Source organism: Erythrolamprus reginae, chromosome 10, assembly GCF_031021105.1.
Source record: "Erythrolamprus reginae isolate rEryReg1 chromosome 10, rEryReg1.hap1, whole genome shotgun sequence".
NCBI lineage: Eukaryota > Metazoa > Chordata > Lepidosauria > Squamata > Dipsadidae > Erythrolamprus > Erythrolamprus reginae.
The window spans coordinates 34,602,378-34,621,467 of NC_091959.1; the positions used below are offsets into that span (position 1 = coordinate 34,602,378).

The following is a 19,090-nucleotide window of genomic DNA, read 5'->3' on the forward strand; positions in this document are numbered from 1 at the left end:
TAAGGCATGGTGAACTAGATGCCACTGGGAAAGCAGAGCCGACAATTGTGGCAAAGCCCAAAGACCATTGGTGAAATTCAAAACATTTTCCTACCAGTTCTGTGGGCATTGCTTGAGGGGCATGGCTTGATGGGGCCATGTGACTGGATGGGTGTGGGTAACTTTTTTAAAAAAGAATTTTTACCAGTAGTTTAAAAATGCTAATTTTTTAAAAAAATGTTCTGATGATCAGCTGTGAGAATCTGCTGTGTCCACAATCAACCTAACCACAGGTGCCACAGGTGGCACACAGAGCCATATCTGCTGGCTCACGAGCCATTGCCATAACTCAACTCCAATGTGCATGTGTGTGCCGGCCATCTGATTTTTGAGGCATGGGAAAGAGCATTTTTACCCTCTCCCAGCTCCAGGGACTCTTTTGAAATCTGGGAAGAGCAAAACATGAGCCTTCTGGGCCCACCAGAAATTGGGAAACAAGCCACAGCTGGTCAACGGAAGCTTTTAAAAAAAAGTTTTAAAAGCATTTTTTATTACCTGTTTGGGCAGGCCGGCCTGAACCGATAGCATTTCACCTCTGCCAAAGACCCAATAAGTAGACCAGTTTTGGGGAATCTTCCCCAGGTCAGGAAAGTGAAGTACTGTATATAACTCTGTACCTGCAGCTGCTCCTCCTGAGGACACCACAGGGCTTGCTCACAAACACTGCAGAGCTTTTAAAGGAGTCCTGCTTTAATTGTCCTGCTTCAGTTCAATTGTTTGAACTAAATTGTTCAAATGTTTCTTTCAGTTATTGACTCACACATACTTGGTATGCTATTTTTCAGCTTGCTCCAAGTCAAGAGATAGGAGCAGGGAAACCAACTCAGAGTCTTAGGTGCTTGCTTGAATGAATTGCTTTCAAATAGGAGCACACCAAAAAATAGTCCAGAATCAATCTAATATTCCAAGAGCTGGGTCAGAGTTGTTTGTCAGTCCTATGAGTCAGAGTAGGGCTTCTCAATCTTGGCAACCCCTGGACTAGAGGTTCAGGGTTTGTTACACAAACAGGGATGCCATTCAAGATGCCAGAGACCAGACATTGCTTCCAAGCAAAAGGAACAAGTGTCAGAACTGCTTCTTAAATGAGGCTGCAACCAGCAGTATCAACCAAGAGATTTACTCCCTTGCTTGGCCAGAAGACTAATAGAATGATGTCCCTTTGCCTTCCCTCTATTCAGTGGGGAGGGGGGGAGCTGATATCATGAAATTCACCTGAATTGTCCAGCTAGCTCCTGATGAGCTCAGATTATTCTTAGTTCTGTGCCTTCTGAGGCTGACATCCTACAAGTTCTGCTGGCGCCTTTTTCTCAATATCTGAGTTCTGGCCCATGACAAGTTCACAAGCTTCACCTTCTAATCACTTTTGGAAATTAAAGTTATTTGAAACAATAAGTGTGAAACAATAAGTGTGAAAAGAACATAAAAAATAAAATCAATAGCAAAAAGTTAAATAAGATTTTGATCTAAGAAAACTACAAATGGATTAAGGCAGGGTCCAGTTAAATTTGAAATATTTACCTCTACTATAAGATTTTGGAATTAACTAGAAAAATAACTTTCTGAGGGTTCAAAGCAAAGATAAATATCTTTAATTTTTTTAAACAGGACATTTAACATGAATTAAAAATTATAAGAAGAAAGGGAGGGGGAATTACAATTCAGTTTTTGATCTTGGTCAGTTGGGATTTACAAAATGGCACAAAATATGATTAACAAGGGAAGTATTAGTCCAATTGGAGTCCATTGGAGCTGGGTGGCAGATAGGTAGGTAAATAGGTAACAATAAATAAAAAACAATAAATAAATAACAAACAAACAATATATATATATATATAAAAGGAGAACTTTGAAGAATAGAGCCAGAAATTAGAAGTTATAATATTAACCCAGTGTCAGTAATAATGTCTGATTCTATGGATAGATTATGTCCAATGAGGATTATTCCCTCAGTGAGAGAATGACAGACACTTTTTTCCTGACAAGATTATCTGCCGAAAATGGACTTACAAATGAAGGCCAAAATAATGATTTGGAAAAGGGTGCTTTGCTTTATTGAATATAGAAAAGAAATTGCCTGAAGTTTTAAAAATTAAAGGGGGAATACAAAGAAAAATGTTTTCTTATTGGATTCCAAAAAGAGGCTTGTTGTTTTCTTTATCATATTCCTTCTCTCTCTTTTTTTCCTTGCCCTTTTTGATATTTACTTTTGTCTTATTTTTTTACTATTGTAACTAAAATCCTTTGATCAAAAATTATGTATCATTGATTATTCTTGTGTTATATATAAGTGGTAATTACCACGCAATAATGGCAATAAAGTAGATCAATACTGTGCTTTCCAAGTAGAGCCATGGTGCCCTGCTGGCATGGAATTCTCCAAATGGCATCTGATTACTTTTCAATGCATGCACTATATTTACTTATGGAGCTTGTTATACTGCTAACCATTATTCAGCAGGATGCACTAAGATAAAATTTATATTTTTGGATTGATTTGTTTTATTTTAGCCACACTATTTAAAGTGGGAGGGGCAATCTAAGCACTTCAGATTTCTGCTGCTCTTCAGAAATGAGAGTATTCTATAAAAAAGGTATGCTTCTGTCTAGTAAAGCTTTCATCAGTGAAGAATTACAGATACTGAAATACATTTTAAGAAAATATATCCTGACAGTGTCAATTCCCATTAATGATAATTTCTAATAACCATGCCGTATTACCAATCATGAGAGACCATCTCAAGCCAAATGATTTGCTGAATGCCCAGTTATAGAAAGAACACAAAAAAGGTGCCAGGCTTTGAACTACGTCAGCAATGGAAAATCCTGAATAGGATTCACATCTCGCAGCTACCAACTTATGCCAATAAACGGCATTTTGTGCCATAGAAGGAATTTGGAATTCAAACAATACATAGCGTCTTTCCTATGAATATGCATGAATTATACATGTTTGTTCTCCATAGACCAGCATTCACTTGCGGATAATTGGAACCACATTTTTCTCTATGAAGAACCATTTCAGTACTCATACTATATTGCATGCACATTGTATTTATCATAAAGGAAAATAACTCTGAATTTAAGACAATCCTCCTGTCTTTAAATCTTCATTAACAAAAAGTTATAAACGGAGTTTTTAAAATTCTGTACTCTGTCCAATACAGTTGTCGGTTCCCAAAGAAACCTATCCTGTACAGTATATTGTTTTTTGGAACAATTGGGAACATGTGATCCAGACAGATAGATGGGTAACTTGTACATGACTGGCCATTTCACACAGACATACACACAAAACCACCTATCTAAAAAAATGACCAAGATCAAAAGTCAAAATTAACTGAAATGATTGATTGAAATAAATTAGCATAAAATAAGCAAGTCATTTGTAAATTGAGCTCCTTTATCCAATACAAATCTAATCTTTAATCTCTGTTTGGAACACACAAGTTCATGAACAAACTATAAACATTGTGAAAGCAAACATGAAGTTCTGCATTACTATATAGTAAATCCAACTGCAACATATAAATACTGTATGCAATTTCAGCCATTTCACCTACATCTAGTGTTCTAAATGATCCATGTTCAGAATGAATTTATCCCATTGTTTTATATGGTTTCTGAAACATGCATTTTAGGAGAAAGTTATTTCTTTCTGAAGAGCATACAAATGTTTCCTTTGCTCCACAGAAACTTAGGGATGGTTATTTTATTTATTTGTTTATTTATTTATTGGATTTGTATGCCGCCCCTCTCCGTGGACTCGGTGCGGCTAACAGTGATAAAAACAATATGTAGCAATCCAATAATAAAACAACTAAAAAAACTTATTATAAAAACCAGACATACATACTGACATACCATGCATAAACTGTAGAGGCCCAGAGGGAAAGAACATTTCAGTTTCCCCATGCCTGACGGCAGAGGTGGGTTTTAAGGAGCTTACGAAAGGCGGGGAGGGTGGGGGCAATTCTGATCTCTGGAGGGAGTTGGTTCCAGAGGGCCGGGGCTGCCACAGAGAAGGCTCTTCCCCTGGGTCCCGCCAAACGACATTGTTTAGTTGACGGGACCCGGAGAAGGCCCACTCTGTGGGACCTAATCTGTCGCTGGGATTCGTGCGACAGAAGGCGGTCCCAGAGATAATCTGGTCCGGTGCCATGAAGAGCTTTATAGGTCCTAACCATCACTTTGAATTGTGACTGGAAACTGATCGGCAACCAATGCAGACTGCGGAGTGTTGGTGTGACGTGGGCATTTTTGGGAAAGCCCATGATAGCTCTCGCAGCTGCATTCTGCATGATCTGAAGTTTCCGAACGCTTTTCAAAGGTAGCCCCATGTAGAGAGCGTTACAGTAGTCGAGCCTCGAGGTGATGAGGGCATGAGTGACTGTGAGCAGTGACTCCCGGTCCAAATAGGGCCGCAACTGGTGCACCAGGTGAACCTGGGCAAACGCTCCCCTCGCCACAGCTGAAAGATGTTTCTCTAATGTGAGCTGTGGATCGAGGAGGACGCCCAAGTTGCGGACCCTCTCTGAGGGGGTTAGTAATTCCCCCCCCCCAGGGTTATGGTTTCTGCATAAGCTTCTCACTCTTCTGCTGTATATGCTGTAAACCAGGGTTCTCCAAACTTGGCAACTTTAAGACTTGTGGACTTTAACTCCAAGAATTCCGAATTCTGAAAGTTGAAGTCCACAAGTCTTAAAGTTGCCAAGTTTGGGGACCCCTGCTTTAAGTGGAGACCAGCTCTCCTGCTTCCCTTGTGATATACCACAACTAACAGCAGCTAATATTATTACTACTATTAATTGGATGTTTAGAATACCTTCCCGCCCAGCAATGTCCCTCATGGCATGTTCAAATGCAGCACAATTCAATAAAAAATATAATGGACATGATTGCAAATAAAAAACTTCAAGCAGTAACTATACTTAAAGAGGGAAAAATCAATATTGAAGTCAAGGAACATTAATTTCCAGATCAATTCAGGAAACACAAGCATAAGCAACACCCAAATTTTTCCCAAGCCCATTTAAATGTAATAAAACGTTTAATATGTCTGGAGATATATGCAAGCATCCAGAGACGGAATCCAACTGTGTCCAGCCAGGCTAATCCATTCTTCATTTGCTTTAAGTACTACACCATCACAAAGCCAGCCTATTCTGTAAGCAGATTACTAGGGCAGCTTTTTAAACTCTCAAGAACAGAAGCTGAACATAAAACAACAGCATGGCCAAATGTAATAAACTCATCACAATTAAACATTTAAGCCAGTTATCAACACATCTATAAAGTATAAAACCATGTATAAACTTGGTTTAAACATGTACAGGCACATACAAAATTACAAATCTGATTTATTTCAAGCCTGAAATAAGGCAGGCCACTTCAATATGATCCATAAGAACAAAGCTTAAAGTCTCATGAAAATTTTTTTTTTGAGTGCAGGATGTCTTCCCTTTATGACCACAACTGGGTCAAAAATCTCAGTCACTGAGCAAATTGGATGCTAAGTGAGAAACCGTGTGACCACTTCGCTCAATGACCACAATCTCAGCCCTTCCAGTTGCATTCCTAAGCAACCCCTTGGGCGATTAAGCGAAATACCAGAGAGAGGGCTGGGATGAGGAGAGGGCATTTTGGAGAGAATAGTCATGACCAGGGGTCTCCAACCTTGGCAACTTTAAACCTAGAGGACTTCAACTCCTGGAATTCTGGGAGTTGGGAATCAACCAGGCTTAAAGTTGCCAAGGTTGGAGTCCCCTTGTTGTGAAGACCATCATTCCGGATGGCTCAGAATGCAGCCATTTGCTAGCATTTTAGTGAATGCCACTGTTTCCATTTCTCTAAAGGAAGAAACAATAGCAAACAGTTGCATTCTGAGAATGCTTCCAGAATGCTGGGGTAGGAGTTCACTAGCGTTTTTGCCAGGCTTCAGGTCCATTCCTCTAGCAGGCTGGAGGAGAAATCCCTCAGCATGCTGGGGGAACAGGCATCAACTCCACCATTCGGTCCACATGCCAACTTCCCCATTGGCTTCTTCACTGACTTTCTGGGGACGCCAGCAGAGAGGACTGCAAATGGCAATTAGCCATCAATGCAAACAGGCTGCCATCCAAATGTGATCATGTGACTAGGGAACAATGTTTTATGATAGCCATAAAATGCCTGTTCCAAGACTGCCATAACTGCAAATGACCATTAATATCCAGCCATAAATCAAGAACTACTTATATTTATTTCAAGCTCAAATTAAAAGAAGTTCAATTTTTAAGTTATTTCTCTATGATCAAGACTGTTGTTGGAATAACACTCTTCAAAACAACCAAGTTCATTTTGAGATCACATTCTATTTATAACTTAGAATACAGAAAACGGCCCTTATTAGGCTGGAATATTTTGTGGTGTTGAACCATTGATTTTTCTCAATATAAGAATAAAACATAGAGCAACAATCCCAAATTCTCTTATTCTTTTATATCTCATATAAACTGGAAGCATCTGCTTCTAATTTTAAAATTAAATACATCTCAGTGACATTCCAAACTCAAGGAACTGTGATTAATTTAAAGCTAGAATTAAAGACAGAACAGAAAACAACCTATACAGTCCTAGAACAATGGATTGCAAAAATATGGCTCATTACTGGCCCCAAAGTACTTCCATATAAGACAATTACCTCCATCATGGGAATGAATGATTTATAAGTTCATACATACATACATTAGGTGGAAATTCAGGTTGTCTGGTTTTAGCTTAGCATGATGTTTAAACACAGTTCAGCAAGATTTGCTAACTAGAATCTATGGATCAGCATTATGTAAGAAAACAAGCAACTATGATTTACTATGGCATTATGTATAAAACAAACCTAATTCAAAAGTGAAATCCCAAACTGGCTCAGAACATGTTATAAGTTCCCACTTCTGCAAATATTGCTAGTGATTTAAATCTCAAAAAAGATGGAACTGTCAGCATGATATTTCTAAAGAATCTAGTATGCAGTTTCCCATATGTTCTTTAAAAAATGTTTTTCCCCACAGTCACTTTGGGTGAGTTGGGTGGCTAAATAAATTTGTTTAATAAATGAAATAAATATTTCAGAAAGCACAATTTTTAGAGAAAGAGTCCACAAATCATGTTAATTCCACAATCTACGTTATATTTAGACATGGCATAAAAACAACGCAAGTGATTTATTTCAATATGGTATAGATTTTATATATCCATTTTCAAGAATGACATCATCAGAGTTCATCCCACCAATTACTGAGTCCCCACTGATTATTAACCCCACTGATAAGTTCCTTCTATAAGAATAAGAGGAGGAGGAGGAGGAAGAGACAGAGACCATCACTAAGGGAAGCATCTCTACCTATAGATGCCTGAAACAACAGTCTGGAAGCCAAATGTTTCAACCTATGAATCATTCTGCAGTTTAATATATTAGTTTACATGAAGATATAATAATCCACAAAGTCTTTTCTGCCCCTGGCAGGGATGTCCTCTCTCTCATAAGTACACTGGTACCTCGAGATACAAGTTTAATTCGTTCCGGACCTGGGCTCTTAAGTCGAGCAGCTCTTATCTCGAACGACTTTTCCCCATAGGAATTAATGTAAATAATTTTAATTGGTTCCAGCCCTCAAAAAACTCACAAAGTTAGTCTAAATTATGCAGAAAGACATGTTTTTAATGAAGAAATGTACATGTACATATAAATGAATAATGAAGTTTCTTTCACTTAACTTGTAAACTTTCTTAAACTTTTAAATTTACATATGTTCAACTTCTCTGCCACCCAATCCTGTAGGACAGAGGTCCCCAACCCTTTTTGCACCAGGGACCGGCTTTAAGCGATCAAGAGAGGAATGGGTGAATGAATGGACGGAGGGTGGGAAGGAAGGAAGGAAAGAGGGAAGGGACAGGAACAGAGGAAGGAAGCAAGGAAACTTATGAAAGGGGAGAGTAAGAGAGGAATGAGTGAAGGGAGGGAGGGAAGAAGGTGGGAAGGAGAAAGAAAAGAAGAAATAGAGGAAGGGAAGGTAAAAGAGAGAAAGAAAAAGAGCAAGAAAGAAAGAAAGAAAGAGGGAAGGGACAGGAACAGAGGAAGGAAGCAAGGAAACTTATGAAAGGGGAGAGTAAGAGAGGAATGAGTGAAGGGAGGGAGGGAGGGAAGAAGGTGGGAAGGAGAAAGAAAAGAAGAAATAGAGGAAGGGAAGGTAAAAGAGAGAAAGAAAAAGAGCAAGAAAGAAAGCTGCAAGGCCCCCCCCCCCGAGCCCCCCAGGCCGGCTGCAACCTTTTAAAACATGCGCGCCGCTTCGCAGCTGTCTCCTGAAGCCGAACGCGGAAGTTAGCGTTTGGCTTCAGGAGACAGCTCCTTGGCGCTTGTATCTCGAATTTGGGCTTGTAAGTAGAACAAAAATATCTCTCCCCTCCCAGCTCTTATCTCGAGTTGCTCTTAAGTAGAGCAGCTCTTATGTCGGGGTTCCACTGTATGTCAAACTGAAAAGTAACCGGACAAACCACTTTGCCTATTATGGTTACTGGCTTTCTCCTCCTTAATCAACCCTAATTTCCCATCAGATGAAGTACATGCTTAAGATTTAATACATTAGTAACTTTAAAGGTGCGATAAAATTATTTTTGCAATAACAGACTTTTAACAGCTTGACTACACCTAAATTGGGCTTACTATGGCGACTGCCAACTATAAATCTGTTTTGATGGCAAAGTAAGTATAATTAAAGTACATTTAGGGAGAGTGAAGCAACAATGCATCTAATCACTAACTCCAGCAATCCCCAACCTTTATAGGCTGGTGGGCATATCTGGAATTTTCAAAGCATCTTATTTTATGTATTTATTTAATTTTGAGAGCCACTCATTTCAGAAAATGACTAGGAGAGGCAAGGAACTTATCTAAAATGGTTGATATAAGCAATCACTGCTAGCCACTAAACTCCCATTTAGCCAGAGGCAAGCTATTGAAGTTGCTCCCTCACTAATGCTTGCAGCTTCTCTCCAGCTACTATGTTTCTGGGCAGGTGGGCATGCTCCCCAACAAAACTCTACACTGCGGATGCTTCTCATTTTTATATTTTATACACGGGAGGTGTTACAGGCCTAGGCTGAGATTATAAATTAAATTTAGGTTCTGCTTTGCAGTGTACTAATTTCCATTTTTTTGTTTTAATTAAAAGAATCTTAAAATCAGGTGTGGCAGAGAGCTTGGCAAACACTCATCACCATTTTCATCCAAAGGCATTAAGCAGCAATGTAATTCAAGTTAAAATTGAGGAACAGAATGCTTACAGTTTTAGACAATATTCTTCATGTCAGCGAGATGTTCCAAAGTTGGGCCCCAACTACAAGAACCAGATTCAAGCTCACATTCAACCACAGAAGCTCTCGGATGGACCTTAGGATTCAGCCTCTAGGCATAATCTCCCTCACAGGATGCTCGCAGTAGAGGCACAAAATCAGGAGCAAGCATTTTGTGTGCAATTTGTACACAAAAGCGCCTTCACTTTTTAGAAACAACAATATAAGAGGAACAAAACGTCGTTGAGTCTTGACACAATTGTCAAGTCTCACGAGGCAGAGCAGATCTGACTCCACAGAAAAACTAGAACAGCAGGCCCCCAATCTTTCTGGCTGAGCAGACCGGCAAGGTGAGTGGGGAATGGCAGGCATGTGCGCATCTCCATTTGCACAGGGGCACACACATCACTTGCACCAATTGAGCTTTGTACGCAAGCACTCGCTGCCTGGTCCCAAACAGACTGCAGAACGATAGTAGGCTATGGGCCGGGAGTTGGGACCCCTGTTCTAGAACATACTATATTGAGATAGGCAGATTTTGCATTCTGATGTTTACTTTCTGACCTTTTATACCCCACTGAGACAAAGAGGAACCAACCAGAGCCGCTTTCTAACTAAGGCCATAGAAACATACATACATTGATGGGAATAAGGAGATCGCTTACCATTTGAATAGCTACTGTTCAGTTTTCTCAGAAGGCAGCTTACAATATAATACTATGGGTGGATATAGCATTGCTTCCAGCTGTAGGGATTCAGCTCCAGTGATCTCAGCGGCCAATGTCTTAGAAGAACTTGAACGATTAAAGATAAATAAGGCAATAGGTGCTGATGGCATCCACCCCAGAGTTCTTAAAGAACTGAGATTTGTCATTGCTACCCCTCTGACTGGTTTATTTAACCAATCCCTGTTAACAGGAGATGTTCCTGAGGATTGGAGAATGAATGGCCAGTGTTGTGCCTACCCACAAGAAGGGCAGTAGAGAAGAAGCTAGTAATTACAGGTCAGTTAGCTTGACATCAGTTATAATTAAAATGATGGAGACTCTACTCAAAAAGAGGATAAATCAGCACCTAATAACCAATAACTTATTGGACCCAAACCAGCATGGCTTTGCTGAAGGCAAATCATGTCAGACTAATCTCATTGGTTTCTTTGACTATGTCACAAAAGTGTTGGATGAAGGTGGTGCTGTGGATATTGTCTATTTGGACTTCAGCAAAGCCTTTGATACCATTCCACATAAAGAGCTGATAAATAAATTAGTGAAGATTGGACTTAATCCCTGGATAGTTCAGTGGATTTGCTGAAGCGTACATGTCAGAGGGTTGTTTTTAATGGCGAGTATTCTGAGCAGAGACTGGTTACAAGCGTTGTGCCACAAGGGTCTGTTCTGGGTCCTATTCTTTTTAATATATTTGTGAGTGACATAGGAAAGGTTTGGTAGGGAAGGTTTGTCTATTTGTGGATGACTCTAAAGTGTGGTTGATATTCCTGGAGGCGTCTGTAATATGGCAAATGATTTAGCTTGGTCAAAGCAATGGAAACTGCACTTTCCAAATGTAAAATAATGCACTTGGGGAAAAGGAATCTTCAATCTGAGTATTGTATTGGCACTTCTGTGTTAGCAAAAACTTCAGAAGAGAAGGACTTAGAGGTAGTGATTTCTGAGTTTCAAAATGGGTGAACAGTGCGGTCAGGTGGTAGAGAAAGCAAGTAGAATGCTTGGCTGCATAGCTAGAGGTATAACAAGCAGGAAGAGGGAGATTGTGATCCCGCTGTATAGAGCACCGGTGATACTGTGCTCAGTTCTGGAGACCTCATCTACAAAAAGATAAAATTGAACGGGTACAAAGACGGGCTGCAAAAGTGGTGGAAGGTCTTAAGCATAAAACTTATAGGAAAAACTTAATGAACTCTATCTGTATAGTCTGGAGGACAGAAGGGAAAGGGGGGATATGACCGAAACATTTAAATATGTTAAAGGGTTATTAAGGTTCAGGAGGGAAGTGTTTTAATAGGAAAGTGAACACAAGAACAAGGAGGCACAATCTGAGGTTAGTTGGAGGGAAAGATCAGAACCAATGTGAGAAAATATTATTTTAGTGAAAGAGTAGTAGATGCTTGGAACAAACTTCCAGCAGACGTGGTGGGTAAATCCACAGTCACTGAATTTAAACATGTCTGGGATAAACATATATCCATCCTAAGATAAAGTACAGGAAATAGTATAAGGGCAGACTAGATGGACCACGAGGTCTTTTTCTGCCGTCAATATTCGATGTTTCTATGTGAGGTAAACCCTCTTCTAAAATCACTGCATTGGCCAGCAGTAGAATTTGGGGTCCAAGTCAAAGTGTCTTCATTACCCACAGATCACAAAGCGCCTGGACCTCCTTGCCAAGATGGACCTTCAGAAGGCCAACAATGAACTCACACTCCCAAAAGGCAGCGAGCCTTTCCTTTTGTGGCCCCAAACTTCAGAAATCTAAACTCCCAAGTGATCACCCAGCCCCCACCCCCATCATTGGTCCCATTTTATGGAGTCTTTTATATTCATTTACAGAAACATTTGGGGGAGGTGTTTTAGTGTTGATAAAACGATTTGAAACAATTTGTAGTCTTTCATATCAGTACTCTGTTAATAATTTGCCCAGAATCCAGATTGTAAGTAAGTAAATAAATGTTTCATCTAAAGAACAGCTAGTCCTTGACTTACAACATTCATTTAGTGACTGTTAAAAGTTACCAACAGCATTGGAAAAAAGTGATATCATGTTTTTTTCACTTATTATGACAGTGAAATGTCCCCATGGTCATGCGATCAAAATTCTAATATTTGACAACTGACTCATATTTATGGAGAGTTCTAGGGTCATGTGATCCCCTTTCATGACCTTCTGACAAGCAAAGTCAATGGGAAATTCAGATTCACTTAACAACCGTGTTACTAACTTAACAACTGCATTGGCTCACTAAAGCAATGGTGGCAAGAAAAGTCATAAAATGGGGCAAAAATCATTTAACAACAGTCTTGCTTAGCAACAGAAATTTTGGGGTCAAATTTGATCGTAACTTAAGGATTACCTATATTAGAGCTTAATACTGAGAGAAAGTTGATGATATTCAGCTGCTCATGTTTGAATCTGCTTCTGTCGTCATTTTCAGTCACATAATAATTTTGACACAATTGTAAAACAATGTACAAAAATGCAATGTTTCACCAATGAAATGTTCACGTTTAGCAAACACAAAGTATATTAAGCATAGATGGCTTCCATAAGAACTACAGGTTTTCAGCAATCTAGAATCAAAATGACAAAGTCTCCATTTTCTGATTTTGGAAGCAAGTGTTTTTCTAATGTGGATACAATTTTTTAAAAAACAGAACACAATTCTGCAAGGAAATGAGAGAAACTCAAACTCTGAACCTGAACACTGCAATATATGTCCACAGCCACCAAGTGCAATTTTTAATTAAAAGGTCAATTTAAACCACATTTCTCTATCCAAAATACTGTACCACATTAGTCCTACACTTATAGCTTCGGAATTCTCACCTCTTGGATCAATTACATCACTATAAAATTCAGATTGCAGTCCTAAACACACTGACACAAAAATTAAAGAGATTAGTAGATCATATGAACTTCATATAATTTAGCATTCTAGATAACACAGTGGTCAATCTGGTATTTAAGATCCGCTGGTCATGATTTTTGGAAACAGAACATAAAACAATATCAATAATAATTCTCTGTAACTTGATCTATACTTTTAACCATGGATTATGTAAACAAATCCCCTCTTTTTAAATTTTGTATATTGTTGAATTTTCCTATATTTAATTTTAACAAATAAACCTATGCTTTAATATTGAGGGGGGGGAATGTATGCTCACATCTTCCATAATTTTCTTAATTTTACCTTTATCACATCTTATGTTCACTCCTAGACCCCTTTTTTTCTTCACTGGAAAGGTATTCCAGCGCATTAATCATTTTTTATGCTTTTGTTGTGCCTTTTCCTATGTATAACATATCCCAATTTTCTTGAATTATGGCAACCAGGGCGGCACATAACATTCCAAGTGTGGTCCAATCAAATTACAGTATAGTGGCCAGTTAATCTTTGGTTCAAGAATTTATTGGTTGGAACATTTTCACATTACCCATAATACTCTGGGTCAAGGGTAAAGCAAAGTTGGCTCTTCTATGACATGTGGACTTCAACTCCCAGAATTCCTGAGTTCAACTCCCAGAATTGGACTTCATGTGGACTTCAACTCCCAGAATTCCTACATGATAGACTCAGGAATTCTGGGAATTGAAGTCCAGAAGTCATAGAACAGCCAGCTTTGCCTACCACTGCTCTGGGTAACAATTACTATTGTCTGTCTTCAAGAACCTCCTCCTTGTCACTTATCACCAGTTTGGATCCCATTATTGTAACATGTTTTTAAGAAAAAAATGTGCCAGACACTTTTTGCAATTGCAATCCACGTATTTCATTATTCATCTACTTTGAAGAGATCTTTTTGAAGTTCCCAGTCTGCTTTTGATTTTACAACTGATATCACTGGCAAAGTGGTCAATTTACTACTCAATTCTAAGTCTAAATAAATTAAATGTAACTGTCCAAATATTGCGTCCATTTTGAACATCTACAGCAGGACCCACTTTTTTATTGTATGTTTTTAAGATTTTATAAGTGCTTAGGATGAGGGAGACCAACAAAACTGTTTGAAATATCAAATATATAATCTGTTGATTATAACCAGCTGGCATGCTTGCTGACCTCTTTGTAGAAGCCATGTTGGTTCTTTAGAGCAAGCTTGTTCTTCTGTATGTACATTTAATTATTGCCTCTTCAATAATGCTTTTTATCATATAATTAATAAGGATATTATAGGCCAGTCAATCTTACCTCCTAAACAGAAATATTTCTGATATAATAATTTTTCAACAACTTCCAAGTGGATATTGTTGTGACTCAAGATATATATTTTTTAATTTATCAACTGATAGCCAATCTGTGGTAGAAGTGAAAGCATCAGGCAGGAAACCAGGAGTCCATGATTCCTAGTCCTGGATGACCTTGGCCACTTTCTCTCAGCCCTTGGAAGGAGGCAATGGCAGATCACTTCTGGAAAAAAAACTGGCCAAGAAAACCAGAGAGAAGTGCCAGGCAGTCTCCAAGAATCAGACACAATTGAATAGAAGAACAAATGAGATGCTCCATGTGCTTGGTTGTTTCCTTGAATCACATGATGATGTTGCTAGTTGGTAATGAAACACCTGCAAGAAAAGAAGTTCAGAGAGCCCCAAGGACCCCTCGTTTTAACCCTGAACTACAAATATTCTCCTCTGTCAAACAACAAATGTCATCAGTTATCATGGAAATCGAGACTGAAATTTCATTTAGAATGTTAGCTATAGATCATTTTAAATAGCATGTGATGGCCAAAACATAAAATTTCAAGTAAAGTATTTTTCTAAGTATTTAGTTATTTCAATTTAACCACAATTTATTGAGGTCACTTGTATCACTGCCTCACAAGCACCCAGCTTTGGAATTAAGCCTACATTCCACTAATTTTCAGCCATGTGAAATCAGTTTTTTTTTTAAATTCCTTTATTTTTATCAATAACTAAGGCAGTATATATGCCTAATAATCTTTCCTCCGCCTATTTTCCAAAAAACATTCTTGTTAAGGTGAGTTGGGCTAAGAGAGCAACTGGCCCCAAGTTACACAGTTGGCTTTCATGCCTGAGGAAGGACTACAACTCCCAACTGCCAGGTTTCTACTCTTATTGCCTTAACCACTAGACAAGGGATAGGCAAAGTTAGCTCTTCTATGACTTCTGAGCTATTATGATTGGCTCAATAATTCTGGGAGTTGAAGTCCACAGGTCAGAAAAGAGCCAACTTCGCCTATCTTTCCACTAGACTAAAATGGTTCTAGCCAAATAACTAATCCTAACCTTACAAAAAGATCAGTAAATATGAAACAGCACCACTTAACACAATAGCTACCCAAGCTTTTCCCTTTACTTGCTTTGTGTGAGAATCCTAAGTATGAATAGCAAATTCCCAACTATACTTAAAAACATGATGTAATATTATTAATACATACTTTATTGTCATTTTATGTAGGTACACAGTATACCTATGCAACGAAATCCATAGGACGCCAAAGATCAATCTCAATATACATAACAATCTGAAAGAACATGCTCAACCTGCCATAATTTCCCACCTGAGCCATCCAGCATCCACACAACAGACCAAGTAGTATTGTCCAGCAGTTCACTGATGGTGACCCCCTAGTACATTGTTAAGTGTAATTATAGCTCTGGGATAAAAACTATTCAGAAAACATGTGGTTCGAGTTTTCATTGTAATTAAATAATAATTTTATTATGTCCATTCATTTACAAATGAAGGCCACTAGATCTTAACCGTTTTCAGACATTACACTAAACAATATACCATCATTTTACAAAGTACAATGCTTGGGTTTACAGGACCCAATAATCAAAATATATATCTAGTGTTTTATAAGTTGTCCAAATTTGATCTTTTAACAGGAACATTCTAAACCACTAGGAATTTGTTGGACAAAGTAGTCCCTAAGATTAGTAAATAAATAATAAAATTAAGCTACATTATGGTTGAGTGTGAACCGTACTATGAATCATGCCTCTGTCAGAGTTCATCCTAAAGAAGGCATTAACAGATAAGACAATGCTGCCTCTTCTCACAACTGGAGATTTCAGGGAGAAAAGCCATTGTGAGACACGTGCACAGCTGCATCCCCTCCCCTTTATCATGACATAAGCAAAGCAAGCTTGCCCCCCCCCATAACCAGGCAACTTGCTAAGAGCCCCCATCAGCATGACAACAAAGAAAACCAAGCGCTCTCTTAATCACATGCATTTTCCAGGCCAGGTCGGCCAGACAATGTAATCTGGCGGGGTCTAGGGGAAGAGCCTTCTCTGTGGCAGCCCCAGCTCTCTGGAACAGACTCCCTCTTGAGATATGTACCACCCCCTCCCTCCAGGTCTTTCATAAAGCTCTTAAGACCCGCCTCTGCCAACGGGCAGGGGGGGGGGGCGGGAGCTATGAGATTGTCAATGATTGATTGAATCTGATGAATGTGTATGTCTGTATATGGAGTTTTAACACTTTTAGCAATCTATATCAGTCTTTGAAAGTAAATTAGATTTCTTTTATATACTGCTCAAAAATAATAAAAGGAACACTTAGACAACACAAAATAACTCCAAGTAAATCAAACTTCTGTGAAATCAAACTGTCCACTTAGGAAGCAACACTGATGGACAATCAATTTCACCTACTGATGTGCACATTCAACTTTGTACAGAACGAAGTATTCAATGAGAGTATTTCATTCATTCAGATCTAGGATGTGTTGAGTGTTCCCTTTCTTTTCTTGAACAGTGTATATTGTTGTATTTATAATATTGTAAGCTGCCCTGAGTTGCTGTGAGAAGGGCAGCATGGAAATCTAATTAATCAATCAATCAATCATTCATCCCTTTCCCCTGGGAAAACAGCCTTCTTCATCTCTCCCTCCCCGCCTCCGCTTTGTTTGTTTTTTTGTTCTCCCCAGGACCAAACCTGTTCCTGGCTGAAGGGCAGCGAGGCCCCTAAAAGGCGCCTTGTCCACCCCCGGAAAGTCAACGGATGTACTCAGGCAGCAAGGGCGGCGCGATGTGCGTGCAGGTGAGATGCTCTGCTGCTGCGCCCCCAAGGCCCGAGAGGAGGAGGAGAAGGAGGAAGAGAGACGGTTGCAGCATCCCGGACTTGTTTTATCAGATGTTCCCAAGCCTGTCTGGCAACATCACACACACACACAAACGGAGGCGCGCGCGAGGCCTCCTCTTCCTCCATCTTCCACCCCCCCACACACATAAACCACCACAGAGCGCCCCACTTTCTAGGCCCAGCGGCTCCATCTCAACGCCCGCGGCCGAGCCCCCCCCCGCCCTTCCTCCCAGCCAGGTGGTCGCCTCCAGGTGCGATTCAGCCGCCCCCCCCCGCACATACACACAAATACGAGCGCCGCAGGGGGTCGCTCGGCCCCTTTTACCTCAGGGGGGACAAAAGGCCCCAAAGCCTGAGGGAAACCCGGGCCTCAAAACCGGAGCGCGGCCCGCGAAGGGAAGGCGGAGAGGCGGCGCGCTCACCAGGAGTAGGTCTGCTCCGCCATGGCGCCGGCCGGCCTTCCTCCTCCTCCTCGTCCTCCTCGTCGTCCTCCCGCTGCCGCTCTGGGCTCCCCCACCGCGTCTGGTGCTCAGCGGCGGCCCGGCTGCGGCTCCCGGCCCATCCCGGCGGCGGCGGCGACAGCGGCGGCTGGCAAGGCGGTTCCCCGCCCGAGCGGAGGAGGAGGCGGCGGAGCCTCAGCGGCGGCCGCGCCGCACAGACCTGCGCCGGCGGGCGCGCCTCATAACCGAGCGGGAGGGCGGCGGCAGCGGCGGCGGCGGCGGCGGCGGAGGGGAGGCCGCTGGGCTCGCTCGCTCGCTCGCTCGCTCTCGCGCGGAGGGGGGCGGGGCGGAGGCGCGTCGCCCGCTCACGCACGCACGCACGCAGCCCGCGCGAGCAGGAGGGCGCGCGTCACGTGGCCCGAGCAGGATCATGTGCCCGACAGTGAGCGCGTTTGGGGGGGGAGCCAGCGGCGCCTGGTGGAGAAAGGGACGGAGGGAGGAGGCCCCCGCCCGCCCGGCTGCGCGTGCGCGGGTACTTCCAGACCTGCCTGAGGGGAAACGTATGAAAGCCGAGTCGGAGTGAGGGGGCCCCGTCCAGCCGGAGCTGGCTTGGCAGCCTTTCTGCGCTTGCGTATGTTCTTCCAGGCCTGCTTGAGGGGAACGTATGAAAGTCCAGTCGGGCCCGTCACCGGGCCGCGGATTGGGCGGCCCAGCGCAGGGAGCACCGAGGTCCCCATATCTCTCGCATTCCCTAGTCCATCCTATGTCCAAACAAAGCCAGGCAGTATTCCCCACCCTGCTTGCTGGGGAATTCTAGGAGTTGAAGTCCACCCCTTTCTGAGGGGGAATAGAATAGAATAGAATTCTTTATTGGCCCAGTGTGGTTGCACACACAAGGCGTTTGTCTTTGGTGAAGATGCTTTCAGTGTTCATAAAAGAAAAAGATACATTTGCCAAGCATCATGAGGTAAAAAGCATTTAATAATTGTCGTAGGGGTCAAATAAGCAATCAGGAAACTTAATAAAAATTGTAAGGATACAAACAATAAGTGGAATCGAATAGAATAGATTTCTTTATTGGCCAAGTATGACTGGACACACAAGGAATTTGTCTTTGTTGCAGTCACAGTCATGCAGTCATAAGTGGGAAGAGATGGGTGATAGGAATGATGAGAAAAAAACTAGTAGTAATAGTACTGCAGACATAGTAAATAGTTTGACAATGTTGACAATTATTTGTTTAGCAGAATGATGAAATGCCAAACTTCAGAGGATGCCCAAAGGGGTTTTGGCCATTTGGATATCTGCCAGCCCCGGCCTTCCCCATTGACTGGCATGTTGACTGGCATGTTTTCCTCCCGCTCAGGCTTTGCAGTTTTCTTGGCAGGGTTTTTCAGAAGTGCTTTGCCCTTGCCTCCTTCCGAGGGCGGAGAGTGAGTGACTGGCCCAAGGTCTCCCAACTGTGCCTGAGAGAGGTTTAGGTTTAGGTTTAGGT

General features: G+C 41.2%; 1 protein-coding gene across 1 annotated transcript in view; it reads right to left on the bottom strand.

The window, feature by feature from the left end:
* The window catches only part of SPPL3 (signal peptide peptidase like 3), a 107,892-nt gene extending 90,090 nt beyond the window's left edge, over positions 1-17,802 (bottom strand). The window contains exon 1 of the mRNA XM_070762437.1: positions 17,578-17,802. Coding sequence (XP_070618538.1) covers positions 17,578-17,600 — 23 coding nt within the window. The 5' untranslated portion in view covers positions 17,601-17,802. The remainder of the gene's footprint in view (positions 1-17,577) is intronic.
* Positions 17,803-19,090: the final 1,288 nt, after the last annotated feature.